This window comes from Periophthalmus magnuspinnatus, chromosome 21 (assembly GCF_009829125.3).
Source record: "Periophthalmus magnuspinnatus isolate fPerMag1 chromosome 21, fPerMag1.2.pri, whole genome shotgun sequence".
Lineage (NCBI taxonomy): Eukaryota > Metazoa > Chordata > Actinopteri > Gobiiformes > Gobiidae > Periophthalmus > Periophthalmus magnuspinnatus.
Genome location: NC_047146.1, coordinates 12365871 through 12380142, shown reverse-complemented (window position 1 = coordinate 12380142; position 14272 = coordinate 12365871). Strand labels below are relative to the sequence as shown.

Below are 14272 nucleotides of genomic sequence, written 5' to 3'. Positions count from 1 at the left end.
TGTCTTTCAGGTCTAAATGGAATGTATTCTATGTGGGGTAAGAGTAGAGTAGAGCTAGAGGAAGCCATTTATCAGCATGATGCCTGATCGGTCATCTGTTGTTAGTGACCTCCCTGCACAAGTAATACAGAAGATTGCACCATGTCTCTTTCCGCAAACATCCATCCTATGATATCTCCTCACCCAGACCCTCTACAAGTGTACCTCCTTAAATCCCAAGTATGAGGGCCGGCTCACACTTCCCATGCTCCCACACAACTTCCTGTTTGTTTATAGAGTTATATGTCCCTATTCTCCCACAGTTACATCTATCTATCTATCTGCTTTGTGGTGTGCTATAAGTGACCAGCTAAGAATGTGAATCAAATTAGTCCTAAAATACCCTGGATTTTTGTCATTGTACTGGGAAAGGCTTGTTTATTGTTTGTGAGAATGTTTTTTTGTTGCTCAATAGAGAGTTCAGTACTAGTGAATCATGTTCTTCTTGGTAGCCTGTAAAAACAGAGAGGGTACATTCTTTCCTCTGTCTCCTCATTCTCAGGAATGATAGGGGATGTAGGTGACTGGAAGTCTGCCATGTTTGCCTAAGTAGTTCATCAGGGTGAGTCGAGGGTGGTCAGCGTTTAGATTATAGCTGCAACGGTTATTCAGATCTCAAATGATCTTAATTAGAATAATCATAATGACTAGTGACTTTAAGAATAATCATATTTATTTTCTCATTGTTATCTTGACTATACAGACCCCAGTCTAAAACACCTTTTATAACGTATAACTATAAAGATAGCAACAATATTACATAAAAATGTGACAACAAAAAATTCTGATTTTCATAATACAATTATTATTATTAATTTGTAAATATCATTTACTCTCAGTCACCATATTTCAATCTTTATTTTGGTAAACATGTGTTAAAAATATAAATGTTCAATAGAAAAAATTGTTGACTGGATGACTAAATAATTGTTGGTTTAGCCCTATAATTATACCTTTTACAGTAATATCATGGTTCAATAACCTTTGTCCATCTAGAGAAAATTTGATACAAACTTTAGATTCATACAGCATAGCTTTAAATTCATAAAACAATTACCCTAAAGCTGAGAAGAAGAAGAAAAGAGACCAACTGGGTGCTATTGGTCTTCACTCCAAATGTTCCAGCCCTGACTACTAAGTTATATTTTATATCAACCAGAAAATGTATTGAAATTCAAAACTATTAAATAAAATGTCAAAATAATGTATTTTCTTTTCAATAAATGCATGATCTAGGACCAAAAACGCTCGAGATTGCAATGAAACTACGGTAAGGTTTTGCTAATCTTTCACTAATCTGCAAATTGAGCTACTGTACAGCTCACTAATGTAAATGCAGTTGTCATACATGTATTCTGATAAGTAAAAATAACAGTGTTTGAATGTGTTAAGTCTAATAACATTGTCATTTGCCCAATAGTCATTTCAGTATTTATAGTGCAGATGAGGGTTAGTCTTTGTCATCACACCTGCTACTAGCGGAAACAACAAAGAGGTCTTGTGTTGGGGGCAGTGATGGTCCAATCTAATTACAGAGTCAGGAGGATTACCTCATTGAGGTGCTGCCTGGCCCTGGGGTCAGCAGCACCCTCCTATTTCTCTCATGTGATTCTTAGAAGACCTTTCCAAGTACCTCCCTCTAGACCTAGACCTCTCTCCAAAAGAATTTCAGCTTCAAACATTACATTGATTGGCATACATGCAGCCATAATTTACATAAGTACGTACTATGGGTGTAATGACATCTAAATCTTAAACCTACTTTGACAAGGTTAGTCCACTGCCTTTTTCTCTGAATTGAGATGTTTTTGCTTTGCCTGCTTGTTCCCCAGTATGGCATTAAGTTTATCTTAGATGTATTACATTACACACATTTTTATTGTTAAATACATTGATCTCCAGCAGAAATGTTGCATTGTATACTGTTAATATCATATTTAAAAATAACAAATTACATTTATTAAAGTTGGTTACACTAAAATAGAAATTTGTATGCCTATGTTGACTTTGCTTTTATACTGGTCTAACAAAACAATTGATTTTACAGATTTTTAAAGAACCAAACAATACCCTGAGATGTTTGATATTTTGATATTCCCAACAGGAATGGAACAACATTGATGCTCACCCTAAATCACATTCTACATGCACTTTAGTATAGAGAGTAGTTGACAGTGCATTAGTAACTCATTTGTTTTTGTGGTTTGGCCATCCATTTTCACCAAAGGTCATGAGGATTAACGCTGGGATAGAGTCAAAGCTTTCCAGCAGCACTATCACGTTTATAACCAAATTACAAGATGCCGTAGCTTCCTGTCATTCCCAAGACAATTATGGGTCCAGCAGAGGGCTAATGAGCCACACGGCCAGGGCATTTGCTCCTATCTGGGGCAGCCATCAGGACCATTAGCAATTGTATAAGCACTCCCCCAGATCTCTTCAGAACTGAGTGTAATGAGTAAAGAAAGGAGAGTGGGAAATTGGATTAAAGATGTTATCAGAAACAAAGCATATGTAAACTCCATGTAAACAAATACGCACAGGACTACTTAACTACACAATTGTGGTGTAACAATAAGAAATCCTTACAATACAAAATTATTATTATTGTTATTATTATTATTATTATTATTATTATTATTATTATTATTATTATTATTATTATTATTATTATTATTATTATTATTATTATTATTATTATTATTATGGTATGCTTTTATTTGGACAGGGACAGTGCTCGACAATATATGGACCTTAAAAAACAGGAAAGATATATGTGCCAGGTTATAGCATAAATATTAATTTAGTCCCTGGACAGGCTGATGTTAAGTAAGAATAACAGTTTGGTGTAGGCAGATGGAAAAACCTGTAAACATATGGTACATACATCAAATACAACAGATCTCCCCCCTCAAATACACCATTTCTAAAAACATACTTTGATATTAGCCATTTCTTTGTCACATGTGCACACTTCTGAAAACTTGTGCATGTTATAATCTCATTTGGAAAACTATTTCACTGACTCATAGCAACAATAGTTATTAGTTGTATAGCTCATAGGCTCGTAGTAGTTCCTTATCTAAGGTTAGAGCTCCATCTACTGCCCATACAGGTGCATTTGGAGCCACACAATTTATCACATCCACAATCTAATAAAATCTTATTGAAGGAAATGCTAATCAGAAATGCTAATCAGTCTAAAATTTTAAGTCTTTCAAGCTGCCTTAAAAATATTAAAATATGTTCCAAAATGTTACGCTTTTCTTATTTCTATTTTGTGATTGGGGAGGACTTTAGGACCCGGAGGAAAACAAACTGGAATCACATGACAGCACTGGAGCGATCGCTGTCCGGCCATACGATGTTTCCAGTCAAAAACATTTAGGACCAAAGCATGGAAACTGAAAGTAAATCATGAAAGTGGCATAGGTCCAAAAGTCACAAGAAGACACGGGACATGGCTACGAGCGTCTTCCTTTTTGTGGCGTTCAATCTAGCCATTCTATGTGTCAATGGAAACCTGGTAGGAAATGTAAACTTTTTTTTAGTAAAGACAAGTCATCACCCGATGATCCCACAGTCTTTATAAGAGGAAGCTTTGAAAGAATGAGTTGGATATTGTTACTCTTAAGCCTAGTGTTTATAGGCCTGTAGTAAATGTAGACTTCATTCATAGAGCCATGTTCATTTAATGTTTTGTTGTTTTTGTTTTTTTTGCTATACTTTCAGGTCTCAGAAAGGTCTTTCTCAATTGACTACAATAAAAATTGTTTTCTGAAAGATGGACAGACTTTCCAGTACATCTCAGGCAGCATCCACTACTCCAGGATCCCCAGGGCCTACTGGAAAGACCGGCTTTTGAAGATGTACATGACTGGACTCAATGCCATTCAAGTGTAAGGTGATATTAGTAATATCATAGTACAGTGTACTTTTTTCTTGCATAATAACAGCATTGTTGTATGACAGATATGTACCATGGAACTTCCACGAGTCAACACAGGGGGTTTACAACTTCACAGGAGACAGAGACTTGGTGCACTTTTTAGATTTGGCCAATCAGACAGGACTCCTGGTCATTCTGCGCCCAGGGCCTTACATCTGTGCAGAATGGGAAATGGTAAAAACATGTGGTAGTTTTTGTTCATATTTTCAGTTTTGGCATGGTTAAAGTCTCACTTCTTCATTGCATTGCCCTAGGGCATTTGTTGAACTTCCACATTCAACCATGATACTGCAGTGCAACAATAATCTACTGATTTATAAACTGTCATGATGCAGAATGATCAAGACAGGTCTTGATAATTCTCAGATTTAGACTTAATTTGGCTGGATATTACCTGCTGTAAATATAAAATATAGTTTTCCACCTATCAAGAAGCAATTTGTGAAGAAAAGTTGAAAAATATGTTGACAATTACAGGAAGCAGATTGTTCTAAAATAAGAGAAAATTCTGTCCAAAACATTGGCACAATTTACATGCAAGAAGCACGTTTTTCTGATGCTTTAAACATAATTTCAGCAAAATAAAGGTCTTTCCCTATATTTTTATTTGTCAGGTAACAATTTCTGTGTACATTACAGAAGTTTTTGCTTATTGTAATGTTATTGTAATATGATTTCTAAGTAACAGTTATGAAATTTCTTAGCGTGATGTGATGATTTCCAACCAAGAAGTAAAATTTTAAACCTAAAGAATTGCCAAACTCAGAAAAAAGAATTGTTCATTTTTAGTAAAATCTTAAATATTATGATCTTAAGTGTAAGTAGTTCTGTTAAGTAGTCCAACCTGTCATAAACACTTTACAATTTATTTTGTATTATCCCAGATTACATCAAAAGTCCTTTTATAGTTTGCAATAGCTCAAGCCTGTTTCTCAGAATCTAAATTGATTTATCTTTAAAGCTGCATTTATTTTCTTCCACAGGGGGGACTTCCTGCATGGTTACTTCAGAAGCCAAACATCATTCTTCGATCAGCTGACACAGGTGAATTTTCATTTTATACCGAAGCACATGCAAAAATGTTATACTAAAAGAAAGTCTTATGGTGTCCAACTTACTTTAGATTATCTACAAGCTGTTAGCAACTGGCTTGCTGTTCTTCTCCCTAAAGTCAAACCCTGGCTCTACATCAATGGAGGAAATATCATAACTGTGCAGGTACGTGGCTTGGCTCTTTGTAATTATGTCATTATAAAGGCATCACCGTACATATTATGTGCATATTGTCTTTGAGCACAGGTGGAAAATGAATATGGAAGTTACTTTGCCTGTGACTATAACTACATGCGGTATCTCCGTGCTCTGTTCCGTTTCTTTCTGGGTGAAAACACAGTCTTGTTCACCATTGATGGCAACACAGACAAGGAAATGACATGTGGTAGTTTGGAAGGATTATACGCCACAGTGGACTTTGGCACAGGTTAGTACTATTGTCAGGCACATCACACTGATATAAACAAGTTTAATTCTAGCAAGTATTTCTTCTTTAGACACGAACGTAACAGAAGCTTTTGAAAGGCAGAGACGATTTGAACCCAGAGGTCCATTGGTCAGTGCATATTAAACAGTGATCTGAATTTTGTACTAGCCTACATATTTTAATAATAACATTTTTCAGGTGAATTCAGAGTTTTACACTGGTTGGTTGGACCACTGGGGAGACTCACATGCCATGGTCAGCACTGAAAAGGTCATTCGAATGCTGGCAGAGATGCTCATGATGGGAGCCAATGTCAACATGTAAGTCTATCAATTTACTATATGTTTTTAGATATATCTGTAAAGCCTTATAAATTGAATTTAAAATGTTGCAGGTACATGTTTGAAGGAGGCACCAACTTTGGATACTGGAATGGTAATGACTGCTACTGTATCAAGATCAGTATTTCTAGAATAACATATACATTCTCTGACAGTTGTCCATTTGATCTCTTTTAAGGTGCTGACCATGACAGGCGGTATCGCTCTGTTGTGACCAGTTATGATTATGATGCCCCCCTGTCTGAGGCTGGAGACCCCACAGATAAACTGTTGGCTATCAGGGAAGTCATTAAAATGGTAATTTCTCCCATAATTATAGACTTGTTTTCTGTCAAGAGTAATTAAAATGCTTCATTTAATACAATAATAATTTCTTTTTATGTTTTCAGGTTAGAGATGTTCCTCCTGGATCTATGCCACCTGCCATTCCCAAGTTTGCTTATGGATTTGTAACACTTAAAAAGGTACCAATATTTTTAAAACATCTATCAATGAAATGATCTAATTAAGTAATTAGTAATTGCTTAAGATTAAATTACAAATCAAGAATGCATTTTCAAGGTATTTTAGAGCAATAAAAACACAAAAGCAAAACTACAAGCACAGGGCAGATCCCCAACTAAAAAAAATTCATATTGCACTTTTAAGCTTCTTGTGGCAAGGACGCAAGATATTGTACAGCCTTATAAAAGTTTGCATTCATAATTGTTTTCAGGTTGGTAATATTAGCTCCGTCTTGAGCACCATCTCACCCACGGGGCCTGTAAAATCTCAGTATCCTCTGGCTTTTGAAGAGCTCAAACAGGTATGTACCTGTGTCTCTATTATTGTCCCTTTGTGTAAACCTCTTGAAACATGGAGAACTTTTTGGCTGTTGTGTTTATTGTGTGTAGTACTATGGTTTCGTGCTGTATCGGACCACACTGCCCCGGGACCTCTACGAACCCACACCACTTATCTCTCCTCTCAATGGAGTTCATGACCGCGCATACGTGTCTGTCAATGGGGTAAGTGTAACAATGAACCTTTGTTGTTTGACCAAATACATTTCCAGGTCAAGTGTAGGCAGACTACACAGGTAAAACAAAGGGGTCCGGTACAATTTTCATTATTAGCAAAACAAGAATTTTGCTGTTTAAGTCTCCTTGAACCAATAATAAAAAGTACTGCTACGAATAGGCCTGTCATGATAAATACTATATTGATTTATCCTTCAATATATGAAAAGCTGGAACAATATATTTTGGGGCTCAATATTTATCATGTGTACATTTTCTTTGTAAAAGAGATTAGGGGTATTTTTGTAGTACAATTACATTTGAGCTGTAAAATGTTGAAAAAGCGACTTCTATTGCTAATTATTGATCCATAATAGTACATTTTATTTGTTTCAGCTCAGGCCTTTTAATTGATACTCTCTTTTTAAAATGGTTTACTGGGATTATCCTGCTTTATTGTTATTCTATCAGTGGCATAGTTTCAATATGATCATTTATCTCAGTATTTCTCTGTACCAGAATTTGCTATTGTGACAGACCTAGCTATGAAACTTATCATATGAATGGCAAAGTTAGTTTTAGTAGTAGTAGTTAGTTGATAAAGTTAGTTTTTGTATATAAATGGTAAGTAAATAAATGACATTACCAAAATAATATATTACATGTTGTACACCTTTGGCCTCTGTAACAAGATACAGTACATGCATCCTCACGAATCAACAGTCTATTTCTGTTTCTATTATATTTCTCACATTTACAGATACTATGATCAGCTTGGTTCTCTCTAATAGAAGTCTACTATGTCAGTTTGTCTGTAAATGGTTTGAGGCAGATTTCAGACTTTAGAGGAATACATGTTAATATTTTATGTTAAATGGCACTTATTACATAACAGACCTTTATAATTTTGTGCTGCTTTACACAAAATAATACTTCTGTTTTAATTTGTATGTGGGTAGGTTTATCAAGGTCTATTGGAGAGAGACATTGTGCTTGTAACAAATGTGACTGGAAAGCAGGGGGACACTCTGGACATTTTTGTTGAAAACATGGGCAGGGTGAACTTTGGCAGCAAGATCAATGATTATAAGGTAAGAAAACACTTGATGGGGACTCTTCACAATGTAAATGTGTAAAAATTATTATTATTATTATTATTATTATTATTATTATAGGGCATTCTGAGTAACCTGATTTTGGGTAAAGATGTACTGACAGACTGGAATATCTATCCTCTGAACATTGATGAAGCCATAGCTGGTGGATGGCCTCATTCAGAAAGTTTCAAGCCTAAATCTCCCATAAAGAAAGAACAGTTATTTGGACCAACATTCTATATGGGCACCTTGCAGCCCAACGGTCTAACCTGGGACACATTTCTCAAACTCCATGAGTGGACAAAGGCAAGATCACACTATTCTATGTGTGTTTTAATGTTGAGATAAAAAACTAAATAGCTTAATATATTTTTCAGGGACAAGTATGGATCAATGGTGTAAACCTGGGTAGGTACTGGCCTGCACGAGGGCCACAGCAGACCCTCTATGTCCCAGGATCCCTGATCAGCCCCACTCAGACCAATAACATCACGGTTCTGGAGCTGGAGAGAGCACCCACACATCTTAAAGTTCTGTTTATGGACCGGCCTCTGCTCAATGTCACTGCCAATCGATCCTGACAGCACAAATTATGCTAAAGCTGAAATCTATTTTGTGCTTTGGTATAAACTATATGTACTTGAATGTATACAAATTTCCCTCCATGCTGCCTTTTGCCATATGATTACTTTTATTGTTTTATATATTGCAAAGATGACAAGACTGTAAAAAGATCAGAAAACATTTTACATTTTAATGCATTTGATGATTTTTTTTTATGATGAGATAAATGTTACATTGTAACCTGGTGGCTTTAATTTTTCTATTTAATACATAGTAAAATATGTGTCATGAGGTAGCTTACTCTGTAGTTAATCTACACAGTTAACTAGGATTATTTGGCATTGGCCTTTCTGTGTTGTTGGACACAACGCGGGCTACAGAACGTAAAATCCAGATACTGAAATGGGATTTTCCCCAGAAGTGACTCTCCACACATCCAGCATCTCCTGTAACATATACATTTATTTATTACAAATTTTGAAATCATGAAATACCAGTACTTAAAATATAGAGAAAACAAACTGTCATACTTTGCATTTGAGATACTAACTCCTGTTGCAGCAGCTTGTTCAGCCAGTCTGCGCTCTGCTGCCAAGGCTCTCTAAAGGAAACGTTATATGGTTTATATTATACCAAAAAGACTAACGCTGAAACCTACTTTGCAGATGCATGTGAAGTCTGTAAAGAATCGAGTCAACTTACTTTTTCTCGGTCTGATAAAGCTGCAAACCTCTTCTTCTCCTCTGCCTCCATCTCTTGTTTTTTCTTCTCTTCCTTTTGTTCCTTTTCTCGCTGTTTTTTTTGTGCTTTTTGAGCCTTTTTCTTCTCCAACTTTTTGGACTCAATCTCTGCTGTGAGTGGGCCTGGGATCTGCAAGTGGCACACATTTAGCACCATATCGTAGAAAAAAAAAACATACCTTTCCATTCTCTCTCATTCTACCTGTGCTTTACTGTAGTCGTACTTATCAGGGTTCTCCCCCATGAATTTCCTAAAAACATTCCTTGTGTCTTTCTCCGGTGCTACATTATATGGGGTCTGGCCTTTGTTGTCTCTGTAAGAAATGCATTACAAATAAGAAAGAATTCAAATCATTGTCATTCTCACATATAAATAGACAGTACCTGCATGCTGGGTCTGCTCCTATATCTAAAAGACACTTGACCACTTCCTTCTGTGCTGCAGTTGAAGCAACATGCAACAAAGTGAATCCTGACGAGTCTATGGGCTTATTGAGAAATATAAGTGGGGTTTTGACATTTGAGGTCTCTGTCTCTTCTGCAGTCCCCATCTTTTCTACTGGTTTTGGGTCATTCAGAAGTCGTTGCAAACCATCTACATCACCAATCTTACAGGCCGTAAAGAGCGCATCCCTCACGCTGTACTCCCAAGTGTCATCGACAGTGTCTAAACACAAAAGAATATGAGTCTAGTTTAAACAGAACAACTCAATTTGCCTTAAATGTAAATTATAAATCACCATCCAGTAGTATCACGATAATAGAATTTCAAACTTTTGATTTTGATACTAAGGAAAAGACTCAATACCGATTCCAATACTACAATGATAATAAAAAAACACTGTTTAGACAAGAGAATGTGATTTTCAACATTAAATAATAGTACTTTATGTTACTGTGTGGCGTTACATCTATGTAATCTCTCAGTTGTCCAGATACGTTCCATAGTATACTAGTCTATGTGGTTTTATACTTGTTCTGGTCCAGCTCAAGATCATTCTAGTTAGTTAGTTTTAATATTGATTTGTATCTGATATTCTATACTTTTGACAACCCTACCTTTCAGTTCTTTCTTTTTCTGTCCTCTTCTCCTCCTCTTTGATTTTTTATCTTGAGGTGCTTCCACTGTCTCCGCAGCCTCTTGTTGCTCCTCAGTGTGCTCTTCTGTGCTATCCAAATCTGCAAGCCAAATTACTAGTATTATTTATCAAATGTTTTAATATTTGTGGCTTTTATGCAAGTTCAAAGATGGCACTTACCCTGAGTTTGCATTTTACCATCTTTGTTTTTATTTTTCCGCCTTTTGCGCTTAGATGGATACACTTCTGACTCCCTTAAGTCCAGTGTTGTTAATGATAGTTCTTCCATTTCTAGTTGGACTGCACCACTCTCTTCTTCCTCCCCTGAACTTGTTTTGCAGCTGTTTTCTGAAAATCCACATTTTTTATCTCTTTTTTGTTTATGCAGCATTTACACATGGTTGCGTCCCTGTTGTAATACAGGAACTGTACCTTTGTCTTGATCAGTGGTAGGTTGCACTTTCACCTTGACTGCTTTTTTCCACATCTTTTTGGATTGGCTAAAGATGAAGGACATATCAGTCTCATTCCCTGCATTTGAATAATAGATACACATTGTTAGTTCAAGTTACATAAATATCACAACTGTAATATACAAATATAGCCACAAGCGGCAATGATCAGCCATATTCATACTTACCATAAACCTGAATATTACCAAGTACTTCATGTACCCGCTGCACCTCTCTAAACGTCGCCCTCCTTGTTGCAAAAGGAATACTGTGAATTCTGGAGTCCTTTTTGTCTAGAGCAGCGGTCCGGCCACCAAAAAATATGGATTTGTTGTAGCTTGGAGAACGCACAAATATTGCAGATGCTTCCTTTAAATGATCTACCCAGCTAACAAGAATGTCTTGAATGTCCTGAAAACAAACAAATTTGTAACCACCTTATTCAATGCATTTTTATTAATAACTGTACAACAACAACAACTGTACAATAACTTTGTACAAAACACAAGCACCTTAACCAGGGCTGCCTCGTTGTATCTCCTCAGAGCAGCTCCTGCTGATTTGGGAGCGTGGCTGCGGTTCTGTGCGTCCCTGAGACCTTGGGCAGTGCCTCTCTTTGCACGGACAGTGTATCGGTGAAATGTCTTGTGCTGAATGACTTCTTTACTGTAGAAGACACTGGGATATGTAAATGCACTGCTGATTTTTAACTGCATTTGAGCATCAATCCTCTTTCAGATATTTGGTTTTTGATACATTATGTATCACTTTAAGAACAATCAATCAACACACTCTGCATTTGAGTATGGAAACATTCTCATACATCCTTAATTTAAAAGTAGTTTGCAGCATAGTTCCTTAATCAAGAGGTATTGGCTCAGATGGGAAGAATCAATTCTTTCAGGAGACGATTCTCATAAGATGAAAGCAGAATCTTTAGCTGTTTCTATTCTGATTGGCTAAACTCACACTACAACGACTGAAATATCATTTGAAGGCCATCAATCACATGCAAAAACAAATTATAATCAATTGTTGCCAATACAAATCTTTCTAAATAAGTGATATGGTCTCAATATGGTCTCATTTCAAGTTGTGTAAAAAACTAAATTTCACTCACCCCCGAAATACAGCTCCAGCAAAATGGCCTCCACCGGTCATGAGAATCACCCAAACAGTCTTTTTGTTTACAGCTTTTAGAGACAGCACTAAATCTATCTCTTCATTTCTCTGTAGCAAAGAAATTTAGTAATTACCGAGTCATTTATACAGTGAAAAGTCAACTTAAAATGTCTTACCTTTCCCTGAAGAATACAGCGATGTACAGAAAGATACTGTCCTGCAGAATTTTGGAAAACAACCTTGCTTGAAAGTCGACCACAAATCAAACTATTTTCAGAGGAGCTCTCATTATCTGTTCCTGTGACGTTACTGCTTGTTCCACCATAATCACTATCTGAGTCTCCTTCCTCTGAGTCGGACTCTGAGCCTGAGATACTCGACATGTCTCCTGGAAAAGACACAAGTCAGGCCACACACAGTTCTGTATACATTTGTAGTATTTTCTTTATCTTTTTTTTTTTTTTTTTTTTTTTTTTACATAAGTGTATACATGCCCAATTCCAAAATGTACTTCTTACCAGCTCCAGTTTTCCTTTCAAACTCTTCCACTGTTACTGGTGACAATCCTTCCATCTTTTGTCTCAAGTTGAAACGATGCCAGTCAAGCTTGTAGTGTTCCATCTAAATAAATTGCATCATGAGACACCCATAACAACAATAAATCACAATATCACAAATATCACAAGTTTGCATTGACTTACCTGGTCTTCACGGTTAGTAAAGGAGCATTTGCAAGCTAAGCAGGTCATCTTATCAGACACGTCTCTAACCAGGCTGCCTTCCCCTTCCCTGTCATCATCCCGGCTTTTATTTTCTGTTCACGTTTTCAAAGATTATATTTAGAATACAATTAATTAGATCAACAGATTACTGAAGTAGAATAGAAGCATTTTTACTATACTGTACATACCCTCTTGTGTTGGTTCATGATCAACAGTCTGTTTAAGGATAGAGTTCACCTCTTTAAGTCCATTCAAAATCTCATCGTTTGGACATAAATCAAATATAGATCGATGAGAGGTACAAGCAGACATTATGGTAAATTTCTGCTACAAAACCTGTGAAGAAATGAAAGGTTAAAGTCAGTTGTTGTTGGAGTTAGTGATTCAGATGCCATTATGGAGCTGTCATGATCGTAACACGTGGTTATATCCGACAACAGTCATTATATTAATTACATAAAAACAGTATTCTGTAACGTGTTATAATCTATCTAATATACAGAATCAGAGTCAGACTTATTTTATCATCTTACCACATAAGGTTGGTCCATAATGTTGCACTGACGGCGATAATATGACGTCTTTCCTATAGTACGGAAGTCGAAAAGGGTCAAAAATACCAAATCGCATGTATGAGAGAATATTTTTAGTTTAACGGTTACTAAAATTGAATCACTACTGTAATATATCCCGTAGGCCTACTGTAATAAAAAAAAATAAAAAAAATAAATACTTGATCGTTTTTCAGACAATTGTGCTTGGTTTCATATGACGTCACAACATTGTATACGTCTATATTTTAATGGAGACAATGGAAAATGGTACAAATTATCATTGTTAATATGCTGATAAAATCATCATGTACAAAATCTGTATAGTCTATGTTATGATCATCCCATCAATATAAATATGAAAACAAAATTTGGTAATGATGGTCCATAGTCAAGTAAAGTGATATAGGCCAAAACTTCACACACACTTTCAGCCAATATAAAAACAGGATTTATTGAACATTACCAAAAACACAGAGTAAAAATAATCTACAAAAAAGACAAAGGAATAACAATCACTTTGGTTTTGTTTGGCGTCTTTTTGGTTTGCTTTGTTCAGGTTCTGAAGATTTTGTAGCTGTGGGAAACAATAATTCAATTCAATTAAAACAAAATAATAATTGGAAAAAAAAAAAAAAAAAAGATCTGTGCTGTGTATCAGACACACTGTGACACAAATGCATTTCCATGACATACAAGATGTTCTTGAAGAAATAGTGGCAGAGAGGAAAGAAGTGTGAGGTATACAGTTGGAAGTATCAGAGTAGAAGATGTATTTTTTATGTTTTTATTTACTTATTTAGTGTTTGGTATTGACAGTTCATATTAATGAACATACACGATACGCATGCAATATATACGTAGATGAGCAAATTTGCATCCATTGTGCTGCACTGCTCACACCAAGGCATTCTCACTGGGGTGGTGTCTTGCCTAAGGACACAACTACATTACTTGCTGGTATTCACAGTGGCCTTTCACTCCAGTACTAACCAGGCCCAACACTACTTAGCTATAAACTAGGCTGTGTTCATGTGACAGTATAACATTGTAGTTAGTGTAAAATTGAGCTGTAGGCCACATCAGACACCTATGATATAACTTTCTTTTTAACTGTCAGATTGTGTATTTGATGACC

The 14272-nt window shown here is 36.0% G+C and overlaps 2 protein-coding genes across 2 annotated transcripts; one reads left to right on the top strand and one right to left on the bottom strand.

The window, feature by feature from the left end:
- The first annotated feature begins 3367 nt into the window (after positions 1 to 3367).
- Positions 3368 to 8702, top strand: glb1l (galactosidase, beta 1-like). Its single transcript, XM_033987234.2, has 16 exons — positions 3368 to 3565; positions 3772 to 3938; positions 4012 to 4162; positions 4972 to 5032; positions 5112 to 5206; positions 5288 to 5468; positions 5539 to 5597; positions 5667 to 5788; positions 5863 to 5903; positions 5988 to 6106; positions 6199 to 6273; positions 6525 to 6614; positions 6703 to 6816; positions 7767 to 7898; positions 7983 to 8210; positions 8282 to 8702. Exons 1-16 carry the CDS (start codon positions 3500 to 3502, stop codon positions 8483 to 8485), a joined length of 1905 nt encoding a protein of 634 aa, XP_033843125.1. The 5' UTR covers positions 3368 to 3499; the 3' UTR covers positions 8486 to 8702.
- A 48-nt stretch (positions 8703 to 8750) lies between these two features.
- ankzf1 (ankyrin repeat and zinc finger peptidyl tRNA hydrolase 1) lies at positions 8751 to 13171 on the bottom strand. The gene is made up of 16 exons (XM_033987409.2): positions 13117 to 13171; positions 12772 to 12919; positions 12563 to 12675; positions 12380 to 12482; positions 12038 to 12249; positions 11860 to 11969; positions 11252 to 11405; positions 10928 to 11150; positions 10720 to 10818; positions 10468 to 10635; positions 10268 to 10387; positions 9593 to 9875; positions 9411 to 9522; positions 9171 to 9338; positions 8999 to 9069; positions 8751 to 8914 (listed from the first exon to the last, which is right to left on the bottom strand). Exons 2-16 carry the CDS (start codon positions 12893 to 12895, stop codon positions 8800 to 8802), a joined length of 2175 nt encoding a protein of 724 aa, XP_033843300.1. The 5' UTR covers positions 12896 to 12919; positions 13117 to 13171; the 3' UTR covers positions 8751 to 8799.
- Positions 13172 to 14272: the final 1101 nt, after the last annotated feature.

Bases quoted from the DNA above. Each gene is read 5' to 3' on its own strand.
- glb1l (XM_033987234.2), top strand. From the start codon at position 3,500: ATGGCTACGAGCGTCTTCCTTTTTGTGGCGTTCAATCTAGCCATTCTA. The intron at 5,904-5,987 runs GTAATGACTGCT...ATCTCTTTTAAG, and splicing joins CAACTTTGGATACTGGAATG to GTGCTGACCATGACAGGCGG. The intron at 6,274-6,524 runs GTACCAATATTT...AATTGTTTTCAG, and splicing joins GATTTGTAACACTTAAAAAG to GTTGGTAATATTAGCTCCGT.
- ankzf1 (XM_033987409.2), bottom strand. From the start codon at position 12,895: ATGTCTGCTTGTACCTCTCATCGATCTATATTTGATTTATGTCCAAAC. The intron at 11,406-11,859 runs GTGAGTGAAATT...TGTCTTCTACAG, and splicing joins GCTGGAGCTGTATTTCGGGG to TAAAGAAGTCATTCAGCACA. The intron at 9,070-9,170 runs GTAAGTTGACTC...CGTTTCCTTTAG, and splicing joins CTTTATCAGACCGAGAAAAA to AGAGCCTTGGCAGCAGAGCG.